General features: G+C 43.8%; 2 protein-coding genes across 5 annotated transcripts; one reads left to right on the top strand and one right to left on the bottom strand.

The window, feature by feature from the left end:
* Positions 1-81: 81 nt before the first annotated feature.
* kcnj3b (potassium inwardly rectifying channel subfamily J member 3b) lies at positions 82-8859 on the top strand. Of its 3 annotated transcripts, XR_014122583.1 has the most exons (4): positions 2533-3215; positions 4046-4262; positions 5322-5516; positions 7921-8055. XR_014122583.1 is itself a non-coding variant. In XM_027004655.3 (3 exons), exons 1-3 carry the CDS (start codon positions 2538-2540, stop codon positions 8640-8642), a joined length of 1617 nt encoding a protein of 538 aa, XP_026860456.1. In that variant the 5' UTR covers positions 82-2537; the 3' UTR covers positions 8643-8859. The 3 variants fall into 3 exon arrangements, 2 of the variants coding, with proteins under 2 accessions (XP_026860456.1, XP_081566329.1); XM_027004655.3 differs by lacking the exon at positions 5322-5516 and having other exon boundaries at positions 82-3215; positions 7921-8859; XM_081710203.1 differs by lacking the exons at positions 4046-4262; positions 5322-5516; positions 7921-8055 and adding an exon at positions 3353-4035.
* A 10174-nt stretch (positions 8860-19033) lies between these two features.
* Positions 19034-27132, bottom strand: ino80db (INO80 complex subunit Db). 2 transcript variants are annotated; one of them, XM_081710201.1, is made up of 11 exons: positions 26763-27132; positions 25142-25388; positions 24336-25030; positions 24148-24247; positions 23656-23874; positions 23365-23474; positions 23020-23153; positions 22417-22557; positions 21799-22031; positions 21548-21705; positions 19034-21058 (listed from the first exon to the last, which is right to left on the bottom strand). In XM_081710201.1, the coding sequence occupies exons 2-11, from the start codon at positions 25357-25359 to the stop codon at positions 20292-20294; spliced, it is 2775 nt and encodes a 924-aa protein (XP_081566327.1). In that variant the 5' UTR covers positions 25360-25388; positions 26763-27132; the 3' UTR covers positions 19034-20291. The 2 variants fall into 2 exon arrangements, with proteins under 2 accessions (XP_081566327.1, XP_026860488.2); XM_027004687.3 differs by lacking the exon at positions 22417-22557 and having other exon boundaries at positions 26763-27131.
* Between the last annotated feature and the right edge of the window lie 469 nt (positions 27133-27601).

Raw genomic sequence — 27601 nt, 5'->3', positions numbered from 1 at the left:
AATCAATATATTTTATCCTAATTTGATAATATATGGTTTGTCACAAAATTAAGGTAAACAATTATACTATACTCAGTTTGTTTATTTGAATTGTCATTTTATTCTGGAACAGGCTGATATAATATTACAGATTGTATGTTCATTATACTAATGTGTAATACCATAAACTGTATGTAGCGTATATCTATGTGTAATACCATAGACTGTATATACAGTATATCTATATACAATACCATAGACTGTATATACAGTATATCTATGTGTAATATCCATGCTTCAAGTACTCTGCTTGTTTGGACTGGCATGTATTTCCATGGCAGTTATCCAGCTAATTCCAAAAACTAAGTACACAGAAAAGGACTCTACAGTGGTGTTTTGATTTTGTTGCTCACCAGTATCCCCCACAACTAACAACTTATTACTGAAGCCCAAAATATATACCACAAAATCAGGTGTTATCTTTTATTTAACCCCTCAGAATAGGGATATTGAAACATGCAGATCCCCAGCACTGCAAATGTCTCACCAGTGGGTAAATAATAGAATTCACTCCCATCACACAGGAAACACGAGGCTAATTTTCAACAACTGTAAGGACACACCTCTCGGGTGGTGGCTCAGGGCCTGGAACATTTGGGTTCTGAACAAAAACACTGAAGGCTCAGAGTCACGAATCCCAAAGCTGTCTGCACACTCCCAGAGTCCCAGGGCTGTTCCCAAGCAAGAGTCATAAAAGAGTCAACATGCATATGATCGGTATACCTGCCTACCTTCCCTGTACCCTTTGACCTGTATCCTAACCCTGTCTTCCCTGTGCCCTTTGACCTGTACCATAACCCTGTCTTACATGTGCGCTCTTTAATGTTAGCCCTGACTTCTATATATGTACGGAGACTGAATGGTTTCTTGTATTCAGTTGGTTGCACTTTACTTAAACGATAGATCTGTGAACATACGATCCTGCTTGGTCTGAATACTGAAATCAGTAGTTCTATGAAGGAATGCGTGAGGCTTTTGGGAGAGGCTGGGTAAGAGAATAGTGGTGAGTGATGCATGAGATGGTGATATGTAAGCACCCTCCAGTACAGTTCATCACTGTGGACAGCACTAACACCTACAGAGCTTCACAAGAAACCTTTGATAGGACCCAGGCCATTTGAATGTCTCTAAAATAACACGCTAATGGTGTTCTTATCTTTTTGCTCCCTCAGTCAGGGTTACAGTGGGGAGATCGCTTCAGAGGTGAACACACACACATGAACACACACACAGACACACACACACTTTTAAGGGCTTATGCAAAGATATTGTCAGGAAATATGTGATAAGCATAATGGCTCCACATCTGACCACCCTATTATTGCAAGTTGGTTTCATGATCAGTACACTCTGCCTTGGTCCATTTATTCCGACACAAACACATTACACTAATCACGCGTGCAGCAATCGCCTCGGTCATTTTGGCGTGTAACGGCTGGCTTGTTTATCTCCACTAGCGCACTAGCAACAGCGTGATAGACGTGATAAATGTTTGTGTTTGTGATAGCCCTGTTTTACTTCATATTAATTATAAATTGGATGACATAGTACAGTACTTAAACACGACTTTAAAAGACAGGGAGAGTAGCCCGTATCGTCTTCACATTTTATGTAGATAAAGAGAACTATCTCGTGTTTCTCTACTATCTATCAATAGCGTAATAAATTGGATGAATGTGCTCATAGCACTGACCTATCTAATATTAATTGCAAATTAAATTGCAGAGTACAATATTGAATCACCCTTGACAAAATAGAGAATTGAGTGTATCCATCATCAAGGACACATGTGCTCACCCCCTCCCCACCGTCGCTTCCTCCTCCGAGAAGTTTCTCATATATGCCGGGGTGGCTTGAACTGCGCAGGAGAGCAGCATTGCGCAGGATGCATGAAGAGAGAGAACACGGCGGAGCTAACATGTCTCGATAAAGTGTACTAAAGCTCTCCTGAACATCGTGACAAATAAAGTTGTACCGGACATTGTGAACGTTGACCGCGTCTATTCGTCAGGTCAGTGGCTCCAACCCCCCTTTTGGAAAGCCTCGCGCGGCAGCAGACTGCACCAAGCTGGTGTGAGAGCGCGGTTTCTTCCGCGGTGTACCGGCTGTGTTGCGTCTGTCTACCTGTTTCCAAGCATCTCCTACGGTGCTCTGCTGATGGAGAACTGAAAGTCGATACCGAATCTGCTTCATCGTGTCCCATGAGAGGCGCGCTATAGACGCGCACTGGAGAAAACTCCGGTCCACAGTTGAGGAGGTCGCCGCTGGCGCCCGTGGGAGGAAGCCCGCACTCACGAATCCAAACGCGCTCTCGCTCGCAACACCGAACCGCTCGTTCCGACAGTTGCTTTCATTTGTAACTTTTTTAGCGTATTTGTTAGAAATGTGGGGAGGTAGGCGTTTGCGCGTGATGTCTGAATAAACCAGTAAACATTGGTTATACACAGGAACAAGAACATTTTGGAGGTTCTGCCGTGTTCAACTTAATTGGCAACACGATGTCAGCGTTACGGAAGAAATTTGGGGACGATTATCAAGTGGTGACCACATCTTCCAGCGGCGGGGGATTTAACCAGGGCGCGCCCGAGAAAAAGAAAAAGCGCCAACGTTTTGTAGACAAGAACGGGCGCTGCAACGTCCAGCACGGGAACCTCGGGGGAGAGACGAGCCGATACCTCTCTGACCTCTTCACCACACTGGTTGACCTGAAATGGCGCTGGAATCTGTTCATCTTCATTCTCACCTACACGGTGGCCTGGCTGTTCATGGCCTCGATGTGGTGGGTCATTGCCTTTATTCGTGGGGACCTAAATCAAGCCCACGACGACAAGTATACGCCATGCGTCGCCAATGTGTACAACTTCCCATCGGCCTTCCTTTTCTTCATCGAGACCGAAGCGACTATAGGCTACGGTTACCGCTACATCACAGACAAATGCCCCGAAGGCATCATTCTGTTCCTCTTCCAGTCTATCCTAGGCTCTATCGTTGACGCCTTCCTAATCGGGTGTATGTTTATAAAGATGTCCCAGCCAAAGAAACGGGCAGAGACGCTAATGTTCAGCGAACACGCTGCTATCTCCATGCGAGACGGCAAGATGACCCTTATGTTTCGCGTGGGGAACCTGCGCAACAGTCATATGGTCTCCGCGCAAATACGCTGCAAACTACTCAAAGTGAGTAGATTTATGTTTAAAGCTGCACGGGAATGTTGGAATATGCCACATTCAAACATTCCCACACACACACACACACACACACACACACACACACACACACACACACACTCCCTTTTAACATTTATCTATTAAAGGCACATGCAGGTGTACAGCTAGAAACTGCCATCCATCTGATTTCATTACCTGGGTTACTCATCCACCAACTGTTCATCAGTGTTGCGTTACCCACCCACCAACTGTTCATCAGTGTTGGATTACCCATCCACCAACTGTTCATCAGTGTTGGGTTACTTATCCACCAACTATACATCAGAACACCTGCTGGCTGGGTATGTATTTGGGTGGGAGACTCAAGACAGCAGTGACACTGTGACACATCAGAAATCTCCTGCAGCACGGCTGTGCGTGGCACACCCAATGCACTTATAAAATATGTGTATCTAGTTAAGGGGCTGGTAAGTGTAGGAATGCAGTAGGTGATTCTTATCAAATTAGTAATTAGGGTATATATGTAATAAATGTGATAATTGAGAATTGCTTTTCTGTGAGTAGACCTTATTTAACACTTTGGCTCTTAGTAAATAGTGTGGAAATTATTTTAGGTGTTGAAGTTCTGAAATGTATTTTCTACCAAAATGTGTAGTTAAGTTAGTAATTAATGTTGATGAAATTTCCCCTTTGTGTCAGAGGATTAGGAAGGGTCAGACGGATTCATTATAAAACAACATGCTCTCCTGCTGTCTCTCTTGCTCCCCCCCCCTCACTCACACACACACACACACACACACACACACACACACACACACACTCTCTCTCTCTGCCCCTAGTCTCGTCAGACCCCTGAGGGTGAGTTCTTGCCCCTGGACCAGCTGGAGCTGGATGTGGGTTTCAGCACGGGCGCAGACCAGCTCTTCCTGGTGTCCCCTCTTACCATCTGCCATGTGATCGACTCAAAGAGCCCCTTCTACGACCTCTCTCTCCGATCCATGCAGACCGAGCAATTTGAGATTGTTGTAATCCTGGAAGGCATTGTGGAGACCACAGGTGAGACTCGATTCCCCAGTACTCTTAGGAATGACAGCTCAGAAATGCCTCCTTGTTACCAGTCCCAAACATATTCTAGTGTCACCTCTGTTTTAGAGCTACCTTTTCAATCTTTTCCCGACAACAGTGACAAAAGACAATAGTTGAGTTGTTTGGTGCTGGTAGAGTAGCATTTAGCAGGTTGTATTAGACCCAAAGTGCAGGACGTGAGTTAGGTGCCCGTCTGTTGATACAGATGAGCTTGTTACATAGCAAAGACATTGTGAGCAACTAGCAGAAAGCAGGAGAGAAACGGGGAGATAGAGAAAAGGGAGGGGGGAGGGAGAGAGAGAGGGAGTGAGAGGGAGTGAGAGAGAGTGTGGGGGAGAGAGAGGGACAGGGAGATCGGGTGTGCAACAGCCTCGTTATGTAAGATGTGTGAAACATGAAGGTAATCCTTTGTTCAGCACCGTGTATCTCAATAGCTGAATATGCACTGACATCAGTCCACCTCTCTATCAAACCTCAGATCACCTACGCACTTTGTCCCCTTCAGCTCCTAACGCACTGGCCCATACTAACAAACCAGACAAATAAGACTCGGTGAAAAAAATATACAATATATACTCAGTCATACTGACACCAGTAAACAGCTTTGCATGCATTGTACACATACACACAATACACACACAAATACACACACACACACACACCCTGACAAGTCTTCCACACAAACCAGTTTATACACAGCAGTGAGCTGTGCATTTGAACATTCCACCCACAGATAGTGAGTGGATTTGTGGGTAAAACGGGGAGGGGGGGGCCCACAGAATTATGTACAGTTAGTCAGCACTCTGTTCTCCCCATTGTGAGTCAGTTTCCATAGCAACTAAATCTCCCCCTCCTTCAGTGGTCTCGGTACAGTAAGGTCTCACAGCCTGTATGAGGTAAGGAGAATGAGCCACTGAGCTGTTTTTATATACTCATGTATTATGATCAAAAAGTAATTACCACATATTACTACAGTGTGTCAGAAGTGGTTAATTGTGTGCTGTTGCGTGTGTCTCTATGCATGTACAGTTCTACCGGAGTGTGAATTTTGGAATGTGCAGTCTTCTGACATGTCTGAACTTGACGTCAACTTTGTGAGCCCATGCAAAGAGACGTCTGCAGGTTAACTTCACCAACAGTCCACATTATTACTGGCCAGCTGAGGGAGTAGGAGTCGTCACAGGCCCTGGGCTGTCTTCTCACTTGCCGTGCACCTCCAGAGAGGTTAGCATGAAGCCAGTGATCTGAAAAGCCAGTGATTTACTGGCAGGAATAAAACCTGTAACCTATATATATATATATATATATATATATGTATGTACCAAGAATAAAAACGCAACCATACACGCCACACTCCACCTTCCACACCCCACCCCCCACAACTGTACACGCCACACCACACCTCACACACCCCACCCCCACAACTGTACACACCACACCACACCTCGCACATCACCCCCACAACCGTACATGCCACATCCCACCCCCTGAAGTGTATGGTCATGCTGTATGTCACAGAGTCCACAGAGAGGACAGATCTTAGCCACATGGTTGATTAGAGTTCAGTGCATCCCAATACCCGAGCAGACTGCAGAGGGAAAGAGAAAGAGTGAGAGAGAGAGAGAGAGAGAGAGAGAGAGAGAGAGAGAAGAAAAACAACCAGATCAAGTTGAAGAAACAGCAGGGAAGATACAAGGGGTCAGAGAGACTACACGAGAGGTAGACAAAGGGATAGAGATAGAAAGAGATGTTGAGGACAGAAAGGCCACACTGGAAAGAGTCGCAAAACTAGTCCACCCTGCTGGGCTGCACTGGGAGGTTGTGGAGAGAAAAAGAATCAAAGAATGACACGTAAAAGCACCAGAGTCACACAATGCAGTACAGGCAGAGTGACAGGAAGAGAGAGGAAGACGACAGAAACGGGTCACAGAGAGAGAGAGAGCACCTCTGCGCTAAGCGCGTAATGACGGTCACCATAGAAACGCATTATTCCTCTTGGAAATAGAAACGGTTCCCACAGCCTCCAGCAGTATATTTTTGTACACTTGTTTGTCTTTTTATTCAAACATGGCCGAATGTTATTCCACTGTGTGCAATTTTGTTGAGAAGCGTGAACATCCCAGCACCAGGACACGTAAACATCTGAACCAGATTGCCTACATGAGCACACATGAACATCTGAACCAGACTCCCTACACGAGCACACATGAACATCTGAACCAGACTCCCTACATGAGCACACATGAACATCTGAACCAGACTCCCTACACGAGCACACATGAACATCTGAACCAGACTCCCTACACGAGCACACATGAACATCTGAACCAGACTCCCTACACGAGCACACATGAACATCTGAACCAGACTCCCTACACGAGCACACATGAACATCTGAAGCAGACTACCTACATGAGCACACATGAACATCTGAAGCAGACTCCCTACATGAGCACACATAAACATCTGAACCAGACTCCCTACACAAGCACACATAAACATCTGAACCAGACTCCCTACACGAGCACACACAAACATCTGAACCAGACTCCCTACATGAGCACACATAAACATCTGAACCAGACTCCCTACACCAGGACACGTAAACATCTGAACAAGCCTGAAACCAGCACCACCACATGTAAACATCTGAACCAGACTCCCTACACCATTACACGTAAACATGCTTAATATTTCATGTGCTGAATAATAATGTTTCAACTTGCTTGCATCAGGGAAGCCATGGATAAGAGGCAGTGCGTGCTTTAGCCCAAAAGACCTACCGCTATGTGTATGTGCAGTGTGTGTGCAGTGTGTGTGTAGACACACAGGTCTGAGGTAGCTCATGCAGAGCTCTCCACCAGTTATCCTGAGCCCTGCTTTGGGGCCAGGCAGCATCAGTCCGGCACAATGCTCTGCAGCCTTGAAGGCCTGCGGGGCAGACTGCTCTGTAGCCTTGAAGGTTTGCAGGGCGGACTGCTCTGTAGCCTTGAAGGCCCGAAATGGGGAAGGAGAGAAATGGGGCCTCCTAGGTTGATTCAGAACCTTTTCCTGTTTCTGTTTTGTGTTTCGGTGTCTGATTAATCATGGCTGGAGTTATTCTTGGGCGAAATATCTTCATTTTTGTTATTTGGTTTGGGTGAGGTGCAGGTTCAGAAACATTCTGTTCTTGATTTCATATGAAGATTCTTTTTATATCTGAGGCTTCACATAGATTTAATTAAAGAGTCATGGTGCAAGTAATGCACAGGCCTAATGAATTTCCCTCTGATAAAGCTCTTGTTTTCATGCAACCAAATGGACCGTGAACAGACGTTCCCGTGGGCGTTGCTCCACAGTAAATGTTGCACCCATGTGCGTGCATACATGTGTCTGTGTGTGTGTGTGTGTATATATGTGTGTGTGTGTGTGTGTGTGTGTGTGTGTGTGTACGTACGTATGCATGTCTTTTGTGTGTATGAATGTGTTAATAATGCATGTTTTGTTCGTGATTACATAGAGCAGTACTTTATATATTTAAATAATTTTTGAATGTGTCTTCTATGCAGTGGCTTTTGGGTAAAATGTTGTTACTTTTTTACTCCTTTACTTTTGATTTCACATTTTTCCCGTGTGGCCGTTCATTCAGGTATGACGTGCCAAGCTCGGACCTCGTACACAGAGGACGAGGTTCTGTGGGGCCATCGCTTCTTCCCAGTCATCTCACTGGAGGAGGGCTTCTTCAAGGTGGACTACTCCCAGTTCCATGGCACTTTCGAGGTGCCCACGCCTCCCCACAGTGTGAAGGAGCAGGAAGACAGCTTGCTCCTGTCCTCGCCCCTCACCGCCCCCTCACTCTGCCCCAGCACAGTGGGCCTGACCGAGGGCAGTGGCACGCTGGAAGGCCTGGAGGTCCAGAGTGACGCAGAGACTGGCTCTGTTAACATGGCTGCCCCACTCACCAACACCAAGCTCCCTGCCAAGCTGCAGAAGCTGACAGGCAGGGATGGGGGGCGGGACGGAATGCCCCGGAAGTTGCTCCGCATGAGCTCTGAGATCACCTACAACCTGGGAGACCTGCCTGTCAAACTGCAGCGAATCAGCTCGGCGCCGGGTGTGGCCGAGGAGAGGCTGCCGCCCATCAGCTCACTTCTCAGCCCCACAGAGGACAAGCTGCCTGCCAAGCTGGGACTGATGGGCGGGATCGAACCCATTAGCCAATCGGTGACAGACCTGCCCCCCAAGTTGCAGCGGTTGGCTGGAGGGATAGGTGGAGGTGGGGTTGGAATAGGAGGAAGAATGGATGGTCACTTGCCTCCCAAACTCAGAAAGATGAACTCTGAGAGGTTTACAGGGTTAAGTCTGAAATGAACTGACATATGTTCAGCTACTCACTTACCTCCTTTGTAATGAGATCTGATTTAAATGGACAATAATGTTATATAGGGAACATTTTATATATGAATATCATATTAACTTGATATTCCTCAGCACAGTCTGGCATGTCGGGTTTTTCTCCCACAATGAGCATGAAATAAGGACACATATTTAACTAATAATTAATAAATACATTATCAGTGTTGAAGGACTCAGCTTATAGTCTCTCCACACTTCTTGGGAGGTTTACTATTCTTAACAATGTTAAATATATGTTTAATATATGTTAAATATATGTTTAATATATGTTTAATATATGTTAAATATATGTTTCTGTAATATGTTAAAACATCTAGATATTGTTATCAAAGTGAATTAGAGATTTGACAAGCAACAGTTCACAGCACAAATGTTAAAATATTCTTGATTGTTGAAGAAATGGAAAATTGAGTGGCTTCTTTTCTGCCTGAATTAACTCTGTTCAATCTGTTCGGTCTGTGTTCACAGTGTGTCCAGGCCGACATTCTCTGTCTTAAAGTATGCAATAGGGTAAAGATAGAGCAGTGAAGATAGAGCAGTAAGGGTAGAGCAGTAAGGGTAGAGTAGTGAGCCTAGAGCAGTAAGCGTAGAGCAGTGAAGGTAGAACAGTAAGAGTAGAGCAGTAAGGGTAGAAAAGTGAAGGTAGAGCAGTATTAGACATCTGTGTCAGCTGGTACCCTTTAGCTCTTTGCCTCATCCACGTTTTCCTTCAATTGCATGTTTATCCTTTTATCGTTTCATAACCAAAACCAGATGATGTCAACTTAACCAAAATAACTTAATTAACTGGGTTAAGGTTATGGATTGATAGGCTTAGGAACCGTTAGGGTTAGGGTAATATGATGTCTGGTCAATAATCTTTTTTTTCCTGTTAACTACATGATAGAGCACAGGGAGGTGAGATGTTAACTGTGTGACAGAGCACAGGGAGGTTAGATGTTAACTGTGTGTCAGAGCACAGGGAGTTGAGATGTAAACTGTGTGATAGAGCACAGGGAGGTGAGATGTAAACTGTGTGATAGAGCACAGGGAGGTGAGATGTAAACTGTGTGATAGAGCACAGGGAGGTGAGATGTTACCTGTGTGATAGAGTACAGGGAGGTGAGATGTAAACAGTGTGATATAGCGTGGGGAGGTGAGATGTTTTTATTTGTCCTGATGGACTGACATATTCGCTCAGGCAAATGGAACTCTCAAAGGGGCAAAGCGCCATATGATTGTGTTTAGTGGTCTTACACCTACTTTTTAAAAATCTTATAACCTCGTAATGGAATTGTTTAGGTTTTGTGTTTGACAACTGAAGCAATAATTGATACATTTGGTTACACGGTCTTGTGGCTGTAGTTTGTTAACCTTCGGTCATATTTGCAAGATTTCTTTTCATCTCAATACACTCAGATTGACTTCTAGCCAAAAGTGAATGTGCTATTTTGCATAGTTTATAAACATTACAGTGAATGTGCTAATTTGCATAGTTTATAAACATTACAATGAATGTACTCATGTGCATAGTTTATAACCATTACAGTAAAAGTATTTTGTAATAAGGACAGAATGATATGCCAGGTTTATGAGCACCAGTCTGAGTGTTGGTGCTCTACAGGACCAATGATGTGCTCATCAATACTGGTGGAGCTCCACAGTGTAAATATGATTCAACATTACCGATATGATGATTGGCTATTTTGACATTGCCGATGTGATGATTGGCTGTTTTCGACATAGCCGATGTGATGATTGTGCTGTTTTCGACAGCCAATGTGATGATCGGCTGTTTTCGGTATTACCAATATCGGCAATATCGTCTATGTAGCCGATGTGATGATTGGCTGTTTTCTGACTTCGGTAATATTTTTCATACTATCCCTGCATTGTTTTGGAAGGGTCTCTTACCTTTTCCATATACCATTATGGTCCTCTCATTATTCTAAAGCAAAAAGGTTATCTAATATAGAACTGCATTATGCCACAAAAGGCTTTTATTAAGAGCCAAAAAGGTATGTAAGTTTAGACTGTACTATGAATGACTAAGTATTTTCAAAATATTATCATTATCTTCTTAATAATACAGGCTTTACTGCATTATTAAGAAGCATTCCACATTTTGTTAAAAATACAATTTAACAGTCCATCTGTAAAACAGCGCATGCAGGAAAGTCAGGCTAAGACAGCAATTTCCATTTTTCTCATCCTGTCCACAACTGGACTACTTAGGGATGAGACATTAATTATTTCAGAGAGATGTTCATAAGAATTGTATGAAATAAATTATATTTTAAGGTTTCAATGTTAAATAGATGCCATGGAGCGAACCCCTATATGTATTAAAGTATTAACTCTCCACAGGAGGCCTATATCCTGAGTTTTTATCAGCAGGAAGTTAATTATGAAAATGCCTCTATGTGTGTGTGTGTGTCTGTGTGTGTGTGTGTGTGTGTGTGTGTGTGTGTGAGAGAGAGAGAGAGTGAGTGAGTGAGTTTGTGTGTGTGAGAGAGAGAGAGAAAGAGAAATGGAATAGAGAGAGGGATATGAGATGTAAAGTGAAAGAGACTTTCAGAGAAAGAGAAAATCATCTTGTCACAAAATGTCAGAAACTGAAGTAACAGATGAAGGTCAGTTGAAGGCCATCATTTCTCTTTCCGGTTGAACTCCTCATGGAAATTTCAAGCCATCACTCCCAATCTAAGCTTTGTGCTCAATTCCCTGAATTTAATACTTATTGACTTAATCACATGCTAGCTAAGTTAATATCCTGTCACTGAGCCGTTAATGAGCTCTTAATGAAGCATTTCTGCTTTCAAACGAAAATTAAATCACAGCCCCTATATAAGCACTGCTTTGCACTAGACTGGGCCTGACTCATTTATTACAAATGAGTGAAAGCCAAGTCTCATCTTGAGAAATATAAATATAAGTAATAAATAAATAATAAATAAATAATAAATATGTTTCTCAGAAGAAGTGTCTCATCAGCTGCTTTCTCATACTCCTTGGTTTATTTGGAAAATATTTGCTGTTGCATTCCATGCCCATTACCAGAAAAACACACAATGATCATGACTCAGTAACACATAGTGCACTTATAACTCACTGACTGCTAACCATGTGTGACATATAAATTCAGTAATGCTAAGGCAATTGTTATTGCCATTTTAGATGCTTCAGTCAGAGGTTTATGCAGCATTTCAGAGTACCATATGTGACAGGAAAACAAGTCAGCAGCAATTCCGCATAATTGCTGCTGTCCAGACTTTTATATAATTGTTAAATCTTCTGCATTGCATTCTGGAATCTAATATGCACATCTTTACACATGTACATGTACATCTTTGCCATCTAGCGAGCCGTGTCTGCTACTAATACTACCTCTGATCAAACAGAAAAGTTGTTCAGGTTAGGGTTATAGTTGTTCAGGTTAAGGTTATGGTGGTTTGGGCTAGGATTAGAGATAGGATGGTTTGGGTTATGATTAGTTAGGGTTTAGGTTTGGGTTAGGGTAGTTTGCATTAGGGTTAGTTAGGGTTAGGGTTAGTTGGGGTTTGGGTTAGGGTAGTTTGCATTAGGGTTAGTTAGGGTTAGGGTTAGTTGGGGTTTGGGTTAGGGTGGTTTGCATTACGGTTAGTTTGGGTTAGGGTTAGTTGGGGTTTGGGTTAGGGTGGTTTGCATTACGGTTAGTTAGGGTTAGGGTTAGTTGGGGTTTGGGTTAGGGTAGTTTGCATTAGGGTTAGTTAGGGTTAGGGTTAGTTGGGGTTTGGGTTTGGTTTAGGGTGGTTTGCATTACAGTTAGTTAGGGTTAGGGTTAGTTGGGGTTTGGGTTAGGGTGGTGTGCATTAGGGTTAGTTAGGGTTAGGGTTAGTTGGGGTTTGGGTTAGGGTGGTTTGCATTACGGTTAGTTAGGGTTAGGGTTAGTTGGGGTTTGGGTTAGGGTGGTTTGCATTAGGGTTAGTTAGGGTTAGGATTAGTTGGGGTTTGGGTTAGGGTGGTTTGCATTACGGTTAGATAGGGTTAGTTGGGGTTTGGGTTAGGGTAGTTTGCATTAGGGTTAGTTAGTGTTAGGGTTAGTTGGGGTTTGGGTTAGGGTGGTTTGCATTACGGTTAGTTAGGGTTAGGGTTAGTTGGGGTTTGGGTTAGGGTAGTTTGCATTAGGGTTAGTTAGGGTTAAGGTTAGTTGGGGTTTGGGTTAGGGTGGTGTGCATTAGGGTTAGTTAGGGTTAGGGTTAGTTGGGGTTTGGGTTAGGGTGGTTTGCATTAGGGTTAGTTAGGGTTAGGGTTAGTTGGGGTTTGGGTTATGGTGGTTTGCATTACGGTTAGTTAGGGTTAGTTGGGGTTTGGGTTAGGGTAGTTTGCATTAGGGTTAGTTAGTGTTAGGGTTAGTTGGGGTTTGGGTTAGGGTGGTTTGCATTACAGTTAGTTAGGGTTAGGGTTAGTTGGGGTTTGGGTTAGGGTAGTTTGCATTAGGGTTAGTTAGGGTTAAGGTTAGTTGGGGTTTGGGTTAGGGTGGTGTGCATTAGGGTTAGTTAGGGTTAGGGTTAGTTGGGGTTTGGGTTAGGGTGGTTTGCATTAGGGTTAGTTAGGGTTAGGGTTAGTTGGGGTTTGGGTTAGGGTGGTTTGCATTACGGTTAGTTAGGGTTAGTTGGGGTTTGGGTTAGGGTGGTTTGCATTAGGGTTAGTTAGGGTTAGGGTTAGTTGGGGTTTGGGTTAAGGTGGTTTGCATTACGGTTAGTTAGGGTTAGGGTTAGTTGGGGTTTGGGTTAGGGTGGTTTGCATTACGGTTAGATAGGGTTAGTTGGGGTTTGGGTTAGGGTAGTTTGCATTAGGGTTAGTTAGTGTTAGGGTTAGTTGGGGTTTGGGATAGGGTGGTTTGCATTACGGTTAGGGTTAGTTGGGGTTTGGGTTAGGGTAGTTTGCATTACAGTTAGTTAGGGTTAGGGTTAGTTGGGGTTTGGGTTAGGGTGGTTTGCATTACGGTTAGTTAGGGTTAGGGTTAGTTGGGGTTTGGGTTAGGGTGGTTTGCATTACGGTTAGTTAGGGTTAGGGTTAGTTGGGGTTTGGGTTAGGGTGGTTTGCATTACGGTTAGTTAGGGTTAGGGTTAGTTGGGGTTTGGGTTAGGGTAGTTTGCATTAGGGTTAGTTAGGGTTAAGGTTAGTTGGGGTTTGGGTTAGGGTGGTTTGCATTACGGTTAGTTAGGGTTAGGGTTAGTTGGGGTTTGGGTTAGGGTGGTTTGCATTACCGTTAGTTAGGGTTAGGGTTAGTTGGGGTTTGGGTTAAGGTGGTTTGCATTACGGTTAGTTAGGGTTAGGATTAATTAGGGTTAGGGTTAGTTAAGGTTAGAGTGGTTATTTTACTCGTCACTGCTTTTTTTTGCAGGCCACCTCATTCAGATGGACTGCAAGGGACAAAGCATAAACTAAAAGTGTTTCATGCAGTAATAACTGACACTCGTGTTTGTGTCAACATTTCATCGAATAAAAAGCACTTTTATGCAGTCTACTACAGACTCTTAATGGTGGTGGAGGATTAACAAACCTAACAGCCATAACCCTGACCATAAATCACGCCACAATAGAAGGAGCCCAGGCAACTTTTCCGCTACAATCAAAGACACACTCATGACTCCAGTTCCCAAGAGTTCTCCTGAACACTGACTATTGCTTCATATCACAGACACACCCTGTAATAGTTATTTACTGTCATCTCTGTCATTCATTGTCATGTCTGTTATTCACTGTCATCTCTGTTATCTCTCTCTTCATTATCTTCTCAGTTTGAAACCTTTTCAGGTGGGATTTGCTCTTGTCTTTTTTTCATACAGGGCAAGTTGATAGGAAGACAGCAGCAATCATTCCTGGATGATACTACCTGCTTGGAGGTGTTTACCTGCTAGGTGGTGTTTACCTGTTTGCTGGTGTTTACCGCAACAACCTCTTCATCATGGTCTCCTTCATCTGTCTCGCGCATCCCCATTTCACCAGCTGACAGCATCTAAGATGTAAAACAGAGAGCCCAGTGAATGCAAGGGCTTTCTCGTTCAGTGTGTGTTGTCTTGTGCCTAAAATCAAGATAGACGCTTGATCCTGTACAAGTGGCCTTCAGCATACTGCAGAGCTGCAGACCACAGCTGACCCGTCACTCCTCTAGTCTAGCAGACAGCAGCTGTCGGTCAGTAAAGGTGCCGAATCCCGAGTGGAGGTGAGCAGCGTGAGCAGTTACTCACCTTCTCAATCACTGCTGACATCATGGACTCAGAGGCCCCTTTCTTTTTCAGTGCTGATTGATTTTGGAAAGGCCAGTTCCCCTTTCTACAGATGGTGAAAAGGCTACGTTCTCTCTCTTTTTCAGTAGGTTTCAGTTTACTATTACTTGCTGACTAGAGTCAAAGAACACTTAAGCAGATGTGCTTTCCCATCAGTTTAGCCTGGATTCCATTGCGGCCCATGAAGAAAAACAAATTCTCCCTGTTTCTGCTTTCTAAGAACCAATACCTGGGACATAATAATCATCCTGGTAGAGTACTCATTGCCTAGGTTCCACAAAAACCAGTCAAAGTATAGCAAGATGGTGGAACTGCTGACTCTTTATGTATAAGTTTGTTGTCTCTCTTGCAAAACCCTGTTCAATTTGTGCCACCAACAAGGTACCATGCCCACGACCTGTAGCAATGTTGCTACCACTGCCCACTCCAGAAACCACGGCCCCTCATACCTGTATATAGTACAGGTATATATAGTCGCTGATCTGCTGCACTCTGAGCATAAAACCAATATTCTCCCATTTTCGATGGAGGTCCTGCTCCCTCTGGACTCACCTTCTCCTCCACTAGACATGGGCGGTGAACACAGTCCATCCCCTGCTAGACTTTAAAAAAAAATATGAAGAGATGGATGCTCTACTTGATGGACAGGGAGAGCTGCAGTCCTGAGTGAAGCTGGATTTCTGATCAAGAGGTGATCATCTTCACCCTGAGCAGCCAGCCTCACACTATCCTGGGCATCCTGGGGGAAGGATGGGGGTGCTGTCACACCATGACATGCGACATCATAGGAGTAGCCCTGCATTCAGGCAACAGTCCCAAAACACATTGTTAGGAATTCTGCCCAGCCCACTAGGTTTACCACACCCAGACCTAGATCACTTTCCCCTGAGTACCAATGAGCAACACCTGTTTATCTCTATCTGTTTCCTTATAGACTCCCATCTCCCAGACCTGTTTGTAAAGTATTGCCGTCCTAGTATGCATACCAATCATTCTCTTCTCCTGTTGATTTCTCTGGCTACCAACCTCTGTTCCTTACCCAGACTACGCCTCACTCCCAGCCCACAGCCTACCGGTTCTGACCCTGCACTTGACTTACTATTCTCTGCATTGTGATCTCCTGGTTACTAACACCGATCTACTCCTATGAACTACAACTACAAATTACTCCTTATCTGTATTGTGAACCTAATAAAAACTTTCGGATTTGGATCCAAACATATCTGTGTGATAGCATTTGTGACACACATCAAAACTCCAAAACACATCTCCAGTCAAAATACATCAAAATACCCAAAATACATCAAAACTCCAAAACACAAAACTCCAGTTCCCAAGAGTCCTCATGCACCCCAACTACCACTACATCACAGATACTGATGTCTGAAGCACCATTCATACCTTCACACATTTTTGATAGCAAAAATTTAATTCTTACTAGTAAAAAAATGATCTGACCCACTTGTGGGTTGGGAAAGGCTGCAGAAAGGCTGATTGTTAAGAACAGAGTTGGTGATCACTGAGATAGTTATTTAGGTAGTTATCTTTGCTAGCTGGCTAGCTACCATTCAGAATTACTACTCTATTATAACCAGTCTGGGCAAGCTTAGCATTGCTAGTAATTTACAAAGAAGATAAATAATAACCTCTTTATAAATCAGATTTTTATTCTATGGATTCTCACGTCATAAATATGAGCACAAATTTTAGTTGACAAGTTCTCACATTAAAATTACAATTACATTTTATATTACAAGTTTTCAGACAAGTTCTCCAATTGAGCGACATAATTACCTTCATATTCTGGTTCTTTTGTGGTTTTATTGCTCATTTTTGTTCATTTGTTCTTTGAATAAAGAACGTATTAGTTTTGGACTCATGCTTCACCTGTGATTAATACACAATGTCTTAATAATCTAATTATGTACATGAACAATCTCATTATTCTTGGTGAGTATCTGGCAAAGTCTCAATTTTTTATCTTCGATTAAAAGTTTAAGCATATTTTAGTCTAAAATTTACAAATTTAAAGTTTACAACCACCTCATATTTATATAAAACCCTCTAGTCAGCCATTTGCATCTGGAAGCTCCTTTGAAAATATGTTTCTAGATGAAAATCACTTGCCAGTAGCCAACAAATTTATGAGGGACAATGGATGTCCAAATTTCAAACACAACTGGATGTACACAAACTGAACAAGAGCAATCAGCAATTGCTTTGATTTATCATGTAAATGAGCTACCCACATACACATAAACAAATGTATTGTGGCTTTCTTACAGAATTTAATTTAAGGTAGGACTTTCCCTTTAATTTTGTAAATTATAAATAAATCGTGTTGAAATTAAATAATATAAAAAGACAATTGCATAGGCTGAGGCCACTGTTGAACATGGCATTTCCAAGGTTTATACACAGTTGGCCAAGATATATTGTGGAGGGCAGCAGGTATGTAGACAGAGAACAGAGTAATAGTATGGACTTTCCTTTCAGAAATGGGGCACTTCCTGTCTGAGAGTGAGAATTTAAAAAAGCAAACAAACACTTTATGGGCCTTCAGGAATTTATACAGCCAGGCTTTGTCCTCTTCAGTTTGTACCACTAGCCTATAGCAGCGGCTTTTGGGATAGACTTGATCTAGACTCACAGGGTCATTCCCTTCCAGCCTCTGAAACCATCACAGCATGCAGAAGAAACAGTCCGAGGAGTGAGACAGAACAGGGATTATTCAGGCATCCTGCTAGAAACAAGGAAACGTGCAGGAGCTTTCGGTGACACTTGTCTACGGTGTAAAATAATGTCATAGCCATAAGTATATTCTTGGCAAATATAACATATCAGTAAAAGTGTGGATACAAATTCTGAAGCAGCTTGAAAAATCTCCATTTGAACATTTACCTCTCTGTCCTGGCACTGCTAGAGCTGCTGTGGGAAATGTTGGGTTGGAAGCAACACCAATACCTTACACAACTGTGTTTGGACAACCTGTTCACGTACAATCACAGGGGTGCTTACTTTGCCATGTGACATCTGGAACAGTTAAGATCAACAACTTATCCAGGTGTTATCTAGGTCTATTACCACATATACTGTTTCTCTTCCTCAAGCACAGCCTTGTATTTTTACTATGTGAACATGTTAACATTTGCTTAGGTGGGAACACTTTGGCTATGGTAGCACAGGGTTTTATCACATCCATTACATCAACGTAAGTCAAGTTACCCTTGAGTAACTAACCAGTCAGTCAAGACTGATGCACCATTTGTCAGAAGATGATCCTTTTTATCCTCCCAAACAAAAATGCTCATTGCTTTGCAATCCGCCACATGTGAAAATGGAAATGGCCGTGGCATGAATGTTTTAGCAGAGACGATGACTGCAGCGCCACACAGAAATAGCAACAGCAGCAGAGTTGGAGCCAGGCACTCAGAGAGAGCATGAGTGGGCACAGTACAAGAGAATGTTGCTAGGTAACGCAGAGCCAGTGAGCGAGTGAGGGAGTGCCCTGGTGGTAGCTCTCCTATTGCAGAAATGAGGAAAAACAACTTTGTATCATTACTGTCATTATCATGGCTCCTGCAGGCTTTGCTGTAAACAGAGTATTATTACTTATGTAAACACAACCCTTCATCACACCCACACGAGTGTTTAGGTTCAAGCTAGTCCACTGTGGAAGTAGCCTATAGCTACATGTTATTTTTAAATAGGTTTTTCTTCCATCGTCTTTCTCTCCATAAGATTTTAACAATGTACTGATTTGCCGCATCAAAAGTTGTCCATAAGTCTACTGTAGGAGGCTGGAACAGTTTTAAACTGATTATTTTCCAATTGCGCTGACGCCCTCTGCTGTGTGTATCTTGTAAAACATCAAACAGTCACATAAATTCAGTGAAGTTCTTTCAGGGGGGTCCAGAGGCTGTTTCTTTCTCGCCAGCATAAACTTTCTGACTTTAATCACAACTAAAGTTATTTTTCTTTTTACATTGGTTTGATCTGCACCCATGAATACAGTTTGTAAATGTTGTGGTGAGTAATTAATACAGTGTGCTCCAGTGTTCATTATCCGAAAAAAAAAATCCCACAGTCATCTGTGCTTATAGCAGATTTAATTTACCTGTTTCAAATAAAACAAAAACAAACAAAAAAGATCATTTATCATACGTGTGTTTACCACATACCCACATCCACACACTTTAGTAACAAAAAGTAAACATGTCATTACATAGAAATACCTTTCAGCAGAGTACTGTTAAATTGTATTGGGTTATAATAAACAAATCTTTTGGAGGTTCAATACATTCACTGAATACAAGAATAAAATGAAATCTATACCAGCTTCTCTCTCTTCGTAAGGATAGCATATCGTTACACACGCTGACGAGCGCAGCGCTGTTGACACACATTCTACTTTACTGTCCTGTTTTCTCTCTTTGTGCTCAAGACAAACTTTAAACTGAAAACAGATATTCATCCAATGTGTGAAACAGAGCTGTGTGTAGATTAGGCATCAAAACCAGTCGCAGAGAGCTCTGTAGAGCATGACTGAGCATTCTCAGATCGACTACCACGTTAGCATGGAGGGTTACTGAGCTGCTCAGAACACTCGAACACGAGCTGTGCCTTCAGTAACTTAAACCACAAACATGAAAGCTTATGCCAAAAGCTACAACAAAAAGATATGGAATCTTGACATCAGTGTTACATTACTTCGACAGTACGTGACATTGATGATCATGACATTTCAAGCATATTTATAGCTATTCTCTACATGACACCAGCATGTGTAAATGTTTATTAATTTGCACTACATTGATTTTGAAACTTACATAGCTTGCATGGCACTCACATTAAAAGCAGAAACCCGTTGCCTAAAGGCTACTAAAAGCACAATCATCATCTGCCAATACCACCAGTTTAATCATTAGGGGATAAGAGAGAAGGATAAATGATACATCTGTGGCCTGTTTCCCTGAATCTTGTTCGTGGGTGATTTAACCATTCAACATCATTTCTACACAAGGAACCACAACTCCACCAGTAACCACACATTTTCACTCATTAGTAAAACTATTTGTGCAGATCACTACTCTATAAATATATTAAATATGCACATACGAGTGGTATGTTTCCATGGCTAAAATCTGTTTATGTTCGTCATAGAAAATAAACGTGACTATCATGGAGATTTTTATTGCTAACTGTCTAAAAACGCTGAAGATGATTGGTAGAGAAGCCAAAACAGAAGAATCTGTGAAAGTTTTTTGTTTTGTTTGTTAAAAAAAAAAAAGAGAAAGAAACCTCCCTGAATACTGAGACATCCGGGGCTGTGCACTCGCCCGACGGTGGCTCAGGTCCGGTCCACCGTGGGAGCTGGGGCACTGAGGTGAGGGTGGAGGTCGGCCGGGATCCTGCAGTGGTTCAGCAGAGGGGGGAGTGGGTGTTTGAGCTGGCCGGGGCGCAAAAGGTCCACTCGGGGAGCAGAAGGAGAGGAGGAGGCGGATGATAGTGCGGTGGCTGGGATGGTCAGGCTGCTCTCAGGAAGGTTGGAGAGCGTGGCAGGTGGCTGGCATGGGGCTGATTGCGTGGGAGTCAGGGGCGTGGCCAGGGTTGTGGACATCAGCAGGCCGTCCGAGGTGATTAGACTGTGAAATGAGGACACGTCACTGATCGGCAGGGCGAGCACACCCCAGGAGCCATGGGAGATGTCTTCATCCCGGGTGAGGGGCAACAGGTCCTGTCTGGGATTATCTGTTTTGGGTAGGAGGTGGCAGGGGGGCTGTACCTGTGGAGGCAAACCATCAGCCATGTAGCCAACTGAGGAAGGGGGGGTGAGAGGGGGCTGGGGAGAAGCCGGAGAAGGGGGAAAGGCGTCCTCCGTGGCAGGCAGGAGACTGGGGTCCAGTTCCAAGTTGGACAGGGTCTCAGCAGACAGGCGGGCACTAAGCAGGTCCACAACACACCCCTCCATCCCACGACAGTCTGACCCCTCCACTGGGCCTAACTCAGTCATGCCACTCAAACATGCAAGGGATTCTGGGTAGGAGCCCATGGCCTGTAGTACTCGCACTAACTCCTCAGTTTCCTCAGAAGTGGGTAAGAGCTCACTGGTTTTACCTGTGAACAAACACAAACACGCACACACACAGACACACACATACACATACACAAGGACCAACACACATACACACACACAGTTCATTATGGCAAATGCTAACTGTATGACCATCCTAGACCTAACCTCGCAGCCTACTATAGTACTGTAAATCCAAGGATTTACAGTGCAGTTTCTGGACTGTGACACACTGTGTTAATCTGGACAGTGATACACAGTGTTAATCTGTTGCTGTGAAACGCTTTAAAAGAAAATATTGAGAATACTGAAATTTATATTTTTTGTCCCACAATTTTACAAGAATTTGTCTTCTTTTTCAGTGAGCTATAACCTTTGTTTTTGTTCCTGATCATATCTATTATTTATTTAAAGTTAAGTCAACTTTCAGCATAAAATGGGATAGGTTTACAATTACTTGAATCAGTATTATTTGTCCATATCAGAATTATTTGTCCATTTTCTGTTCTAGATCCTCAGAGTGAGCTTGTCACCTTCAAAAAGATCAAAGTCTTGCAGATCATCCGGGAATCGTGGAAGGACATCAGAGAAGTCTTCCTGATTCAGTTCCAGGTCATGAGGAATATCGCTGATGTCACTAGTGATGTCATCGGGAAATTCATCAGCACTCAGGTCAGGTGTCAAGGGACTCCTAAGTGAGACCATGAGAAAGGAAACATGACACACAGACTACACACATGCGCGGAAACATCTACACCCACACACACACACAGAGGGAATTTACCTGATGCCTTTGGGTTGCGTCGACAGGCACAGGATGGACGGCACTCCCTTGATGCCCTGAGGCAGCGCAGGGGGAATGGGCTTCTGGGGCCGACAGATGGCTCCCCTTCGGCCCTTTTTCTTGTGCTTTCTGCTGAGCGCGGGAAGTTTGGTCTTCTTCAGACGCCGGCACTGCTGCAGCTGCTGGTGGCGGTGGTACGTCCTGCGACGGACGTCTCCGCAAAGGAAGTTATCCTGCACGCCACAGGGAAGACATGTTTACCCCATACAGTAACCACAGCAACAGAACCACTTAACCAGGTCCACATACACAACATGTGCTGACATAATGGTATATCCATGTGTTTCACAATGTACACATTAGACACCAAGTCGGACTGTAGAATTTAGATAAAAGACATATAAACAAGTTGTGATAGGTATCATTTGAAATATTTTATCATCAAGTCACAAAAGGACATCTTCATTTATGAAGTAGGACAGTCTTCAACCTTCTCTGAGCTTTGAGTTTTTTTATCTACTCTGCTGGAAACAAAAGGAACAACAGGACAAATGATGAAGTGTATGTTGAAAATCTCAGCTGAGTTGGCTGGAGAGACAAACGTGAGAAGAAGCTCACTTCATCCCACTGTAGCAGATCGGCTGTTTGAATGGAACAGCTCCAGACTCCCAGTGTAAATGGGCAGGAATGAAGATCCAGGAGCTGAAGTTTGATATCCAAGCACACACCACACACACACACCACTACACCACACACCCACTACACACACACACACACACACACCACACAAACACCACCCCACATCCACCACACCACACCACTGCTCCATCAGCTCTTCACATCAGTGGGCAGATGGCCAAGGTGCTGGCCAAAAGATGTTTTAGACAGTAGAAGCCGAATGGTTGAGGGCGGAGGCAGGAAATTATGCACAACCAGCCCCTAATCACCCAGCCGGAAGCCACTCAATGGACCGAACCCTAAAACCCTAACTCTAACTCAGTTGGCCTAACCTTTAAACCTTAACCCTTATTTAGTGGGCTTAACCCTAACTCAGTGGGCCTAACCCTTAAACCCTAACCCTAATTTAGTGGGCCTAACCATAACCCAAGCCTAAACATGGGCTGCAAATCCTCTTCCACTTCATCTCCTCTAATATATCATCTCTAATATCTGATCATCTCTAATCTATTATAGTGTCAGGTGAACTGAACGGCAACGCACCATTTTCTTGGCATGCTCCTCACAGAGTGGCGTCTGGTGCGTGATGTCGAGGACGGGGATGGAGCACTGTGCACCGTCAGCAAACCGTGCCGTGCAGCTAGAGAAGAGATGCTGGTTGCCGCTCTGCAGAATGTCTATGGGGCACCATGAAGGGCACAACGCATGGATACCACACAGTGAATACAACACGCCCTGGCACACACACTCACTCGTCTACACTGGCCTATACATGTTTACTGTTTGGGGTTTATTATCTTATTTTATACTTCATGATTTGCAGTGTAGAACACAACACACTATTATATGAATCGCTAAATCAGATTGGACAGGATTGTGACAGGATACGCTGGAAGCAATGTCTGGTCAAAGGCAGGCACTGGTTAGTGCAGGCTTTGCCATTAACCTGGGCCACGCAAAGTCCTGAGTGTGAGACTCCAGTCCATGACCCTGCAGAACTGTAGATATATTAAAAACATGCAAAAACACAAATGAGAAAAATCCAGCTCCTGGAAACACTTTTGAATTCTCTGACTGTGTTTAACAAACATACAAAAAAATGTACAGAAACTGATGTAGTGTGATGATGTGAGACATATGTGTGTGTGTTTGTGTGTGTGTGTGTGTTGTCAGATTTACCTAGAGGTTGCTGTAACTTCAGTCCGGCCCATTTGAATGAGCTGAGCAGTACGGTCGGGGTCCTGCGTGGCAGCCTGTAGCAGAGCCCTGTGGAGAGTGTGGTCAGCCCTCCTCGCCCTCCTGTAGCCCCTCACCTCTCTATACAGGTGCGTGTGTCTGTGCTTTAGGTAGGAGCACAGCCCCGCCAAACGCTCCCCACGAGAGATGCCAGCGCCAGTGCTGCCAACACAACAGCACAACAGCAAAGATCCTTCTCCACGCATCACCCAACATTCACACTTGCTCCAATGTACATCTCTCATCGGAGATCAAATGACGGCATCGTGGCCATTATGAAACATGATTATCAGACATCAGCTGCAGGTCTCATTACCTCCTTCTCTTCAGTTTGAATTCAAGGAAAACGTGAATATTAAACATAACAACAACAACAAAAAAAAAACATCAATTTAAGCAACATTTGGACTAGTTTGCTGATGGGATATGAAATACCTTTCACACTGCTTGTCCTGTAGGCTCTGATACTGATATGATACCACTCTCTGCACCAGGCTCTCATCATCCTCTTCACTGTCTTCTGACCAATCCAGCCCTGCAATAAAGCCCGTTAACAATGTTAACAATGCTTATAGCTGCTACAACCCTACTGCAAAGTGGTCACTTAAGATGTGGCCACAGACCTAAATTGGGGCTCAGATCTTCATGCTTTCTCCGCTGCTGCTCCATCAGTCTCTGGAGCTGCAAGAGACAATGAGCCGGCGGTCGTACAGGATCCGAGGGCACCATCACTGGCTCCCCACATGTGCCTGGAGTGGTGGGTAGAGTTATTTTAGCGAGGACAGGCTCCGACAGCCTCTCCGGCTCGAGGTTGGAGACGATGGGCCTGGTTAAGGTGTGGCGGGCAGTCTGAGCAGGAGCCATCATGCCCTGCAGCCCCAGAAAGGGTCTTGGGGGCTGTGAGTTGGGTGCAGGAGAGGAGGTGGGACCCACAGACATCTGCCCAGGTCCTCCATTCTGCGAAGGAGGAGGGTGAAGGCGACAGGTGGAGGGGAACAAAGGGGAGATCCCTGGGACTGCGGCATGGTCTTTAGGTTTTTGTCTGGGATTGGGAGCAGGGCGGCTCAGTGGCCTCTTCCCAAGGCTACTTCCATCTTTCTTTGCTTTTTCCCCCTTGCAGAAGGCGTAGGGCGCCAGGGGCAGCAGGCAAGCCAGGGGTGAAGGTGAGGACGGGGTCAGACGCTCAAGCCCGTTGGGTGTCTTCAAAGCCAGGGAGGGCACAGTGATGTTGAGGGCCACAGACTCAAGAGCATCTTGCTTCTTCTTCCTCTCCTTCTTAGGCAGGATACCCATGACTTGCAGGTGACTGCTGCAAAATCTGAAAGGAATAAACAAAACACCAGTGGGCGAACGCTACACCTAAGCACAACCATGTCACTACACTTGCATGAAGCATGCTACACGCAGGTGCACACAGGCGCTTGCTCACCTGCGGTCCTGGGTCTTAGGGATGGGGTTAGTGCAGCGTTGACTGTTGTACTTGGCTACGTATTCGCACTGCCTGAAGGGGGCAGTGCGGTCCTCCAGGACATGGCGGATGCAGAAAGCATACCCGTTAAGCCGCCTCTGTTTACACAGCTTTGGACTGTATGAGCACAGAGGCTTGTGGTCTACCTCAGAATAGTGGATATGTTTCCCTTCATACATCCCAGGGCTGGAAGTCTCCGAAACATCAGCTGACAGACAAATACTTCATTATTGCAACACACATCCAACAACAGAAGATACTGTGTATGTGCTCTGGCATTAGATAACTAATGATCTGGACCTACAGTTGTTTTATTGTTAATTTTTTTTTTTTTTTAATTATGTTAGTAGTAATTCTAGTGTGTGGTTTTCAGACTCTTCAATCTTGTCTCGTGACAGCATGAGGAAGGCTGTTCCACAGTGCTGACTTGGATCAGCTTAGCCAGGTAATTGAGAAATCCTGTTTTGTAATATAACTGCCACATACATTTAGTCAGTGGTAACAAAAAAAAATGGAAACACCATTAAAAAAAAAACAAATTCAAAAACAATACTAATCCAAAATCAAAAACACACAGCCACACATCAACAAAACTAATTTATCTCTGCATTAAATATGGGAAACATGAGTTTTGGTCTAACCTCAACAAACATGTTTTAGCGCTCCTCAGTTATTTTTAAGCATTTATGTAATGTTATAAGCTGTTACAATGCGTTACTACCACTGCTAAGATAAGGTTACATACAACTTGGACCAATTATAAGGGCGCTACAAACATTACTAAAAAATTACGTGTCCAAGTGTACTGAAGAGTTGTGGAGAACTGACAGCAGCGACCCCTAAATTATCTGCAATACATCTGTGGTTCTATCTCGATCGCTATTAAAGCAAAAAAAGCAAAACAACGTTTTATAAGGAAAATTCTTAGTTTAGGCTAACAGTATCTTCAACAGCCCCAGTTTGAATCTTCACACTAATAAAAGCAAACGTTTTGGGCAAGACTCTATCAGGTGAACCGCTAGAATCAGCAGTCAAGCTGTATGAATATAGTACTGATACGTTTGACATGCAAAGCAACTTAGAAAACGCAAGGGGACGGTGGACAACCTTCCCGCCTACCACTCCATCTCCCCCGCGGGCGCATTATCACTCACTCACGAGCCCGGGAACAGGCAGGACGCGCGTAGCGCGCGCGCACCAACCGTTCGTTTATTTTGCTATTGATGACAAGGAAAACAGAGCGGAAACTATATAACGGCTATAGATACACAGGTGGAGTTCAAGAAGTACAATTTTAAACATATTAACAAGTTTTAACTAAATATGCTTTTCGTCTATCTTGACAAATACTCTTTGCGATCCAACTGTCTGGGTTTTAAAAACGCAAAATCGTGTGTCGTAGCAAATAAAATACATCGTTTTATGACCGTAACGGTTTAAAATTTCAAGCGTTTATATTCGCCTTAAATAGCTTATTAAACGTTTTTCTTTTACATTTTTATTGAGAAAATTAGTGTTACAGTGACGTTAGCTGAATGTTTTACTGTAAAATATGTTGTTTTAAAGCGAAATTCGTAGTTACCGTCGGCCTATGAAACCTTTGAAATCCTCCCGAGTCGGGTACTGAGCAACCGCTCTGCCTCGCGTGATTTGTGGCCTTCCTCTTTAGCGGAGTCCGGTGCTTCGCGAGCCCCTTGCTCCTGACGGTAGCTTAGCCTGCTAGCCTACCGTCTGATAGATAAGTATAGATCTTTTCCTACGGTCGACGCCTCTTAAGACTTAACGGGGTTATATCGACTCTTATTTTCTGCGTATACCCTACGATAATTTTAATTAAATTCAAGCATGTAATTTTGTACGAAACCCGTAAGCATTTCGATGCCTGTAATTTCAGTAAAACTAGCCGTATACATGGAGAAGAGGGTGTTGGTTTAGTCACCGAGACTCTTACAGCACTACTACAGGCACTGGGGGGACATGACAACAGCCTACAGTACAACAACAACCTCTGCAACCATTTTGGAATTTAACTTTGTATGTTCGGCAATTTTAAAGCTGCTCGTTTTCAGTAAAACACTTAAACTTGAATGAAGAGTTCACGGTCATGGTATTATAATTGAGCTAGCATAAGTTTTGATTTGTTTGAGCCCCTGTCATTGATTTTAACTTTGAGGGTATCTCCCTCAAGTCTTTCCCGGCAGCTTCATCCTCCCACGTCTCATTTGGAGTGACATCATGAACTTGAATTTCGTGGCAGCGGGACTCAAAACCCCCGTCTCCTGACAAATGTTTCCCCATATTCTTAAATTACTTTTCAATAGGGCAACGTGTATTTTAAGACGGTATAAAGTAGAGGTTTCAGTGTAAAAGGTAAAATGTAACAGGATGCCCCTTCATTCCCTGTAATGATAACGTTATTCA

This window comes from Electrophorus electricus, chromosome 3, assembly GCF_041902795.1.
Source record: "Electrophorus electricus isolate QZ-2024a chromosome 3, ASM4190279v1, whole genome shotgun sequence".
NCBI classification, from domain to species: domain Eukaryota; kingdom Metazoa; phylum Chordata; class Actinopteri; order Gymnotiformes; family Gymnotidae; genus Electrophorus; species Electrophorus electricus.
This window is presented reverse-complemented; position numbering and strand designations above follow the sequence as displayed.

Bases quoted from the DNA above. Each gene is read 5' to 3' on its own strand.
- ino80db (XM_081710201.1), bottom strand. From the start codon at position 25,359: ATGTATGAAGGGAAACATATCCACTATTCTGAGGTAGACCACAAGCCT. The intron at 23,875-24,147 runs GTATTTCATATC...TTGTGTTGGCAG, and splicing joins CAGGACAAGCAGTGTGAAAG to CACTGGCGCTGGCATCTCTC. The intron at 23,475-23,655 runs GTAAATCTGACA...ATATATCTACAG, and splicing joins GAAGTTACAGCAACCTCTAG to TTCTGCAGGGTCATGGACTG.
- kcnj3b (XM_027004655.3), top strand. From the start codon at position 2,538: ATGTCAGCGTTACGGAAGAAATTTGGGGACGATTATCAAGTGGTGACC. The intron at 3,216-4,045 runs GTGAGTAGATTT...CTCTGCCCCTAG, and splicing joins TACGCTGCAAACTACTCAAA to TCTCGTCAGACCCCTGAGGG. The intron at 4,263-7,920 runs GTGAGACTCGAT...CCGTTCATTCAG, and splicing joins AGGCATTGTGGAGACCACAG to GTATGACGTGCCAAGCTCGG.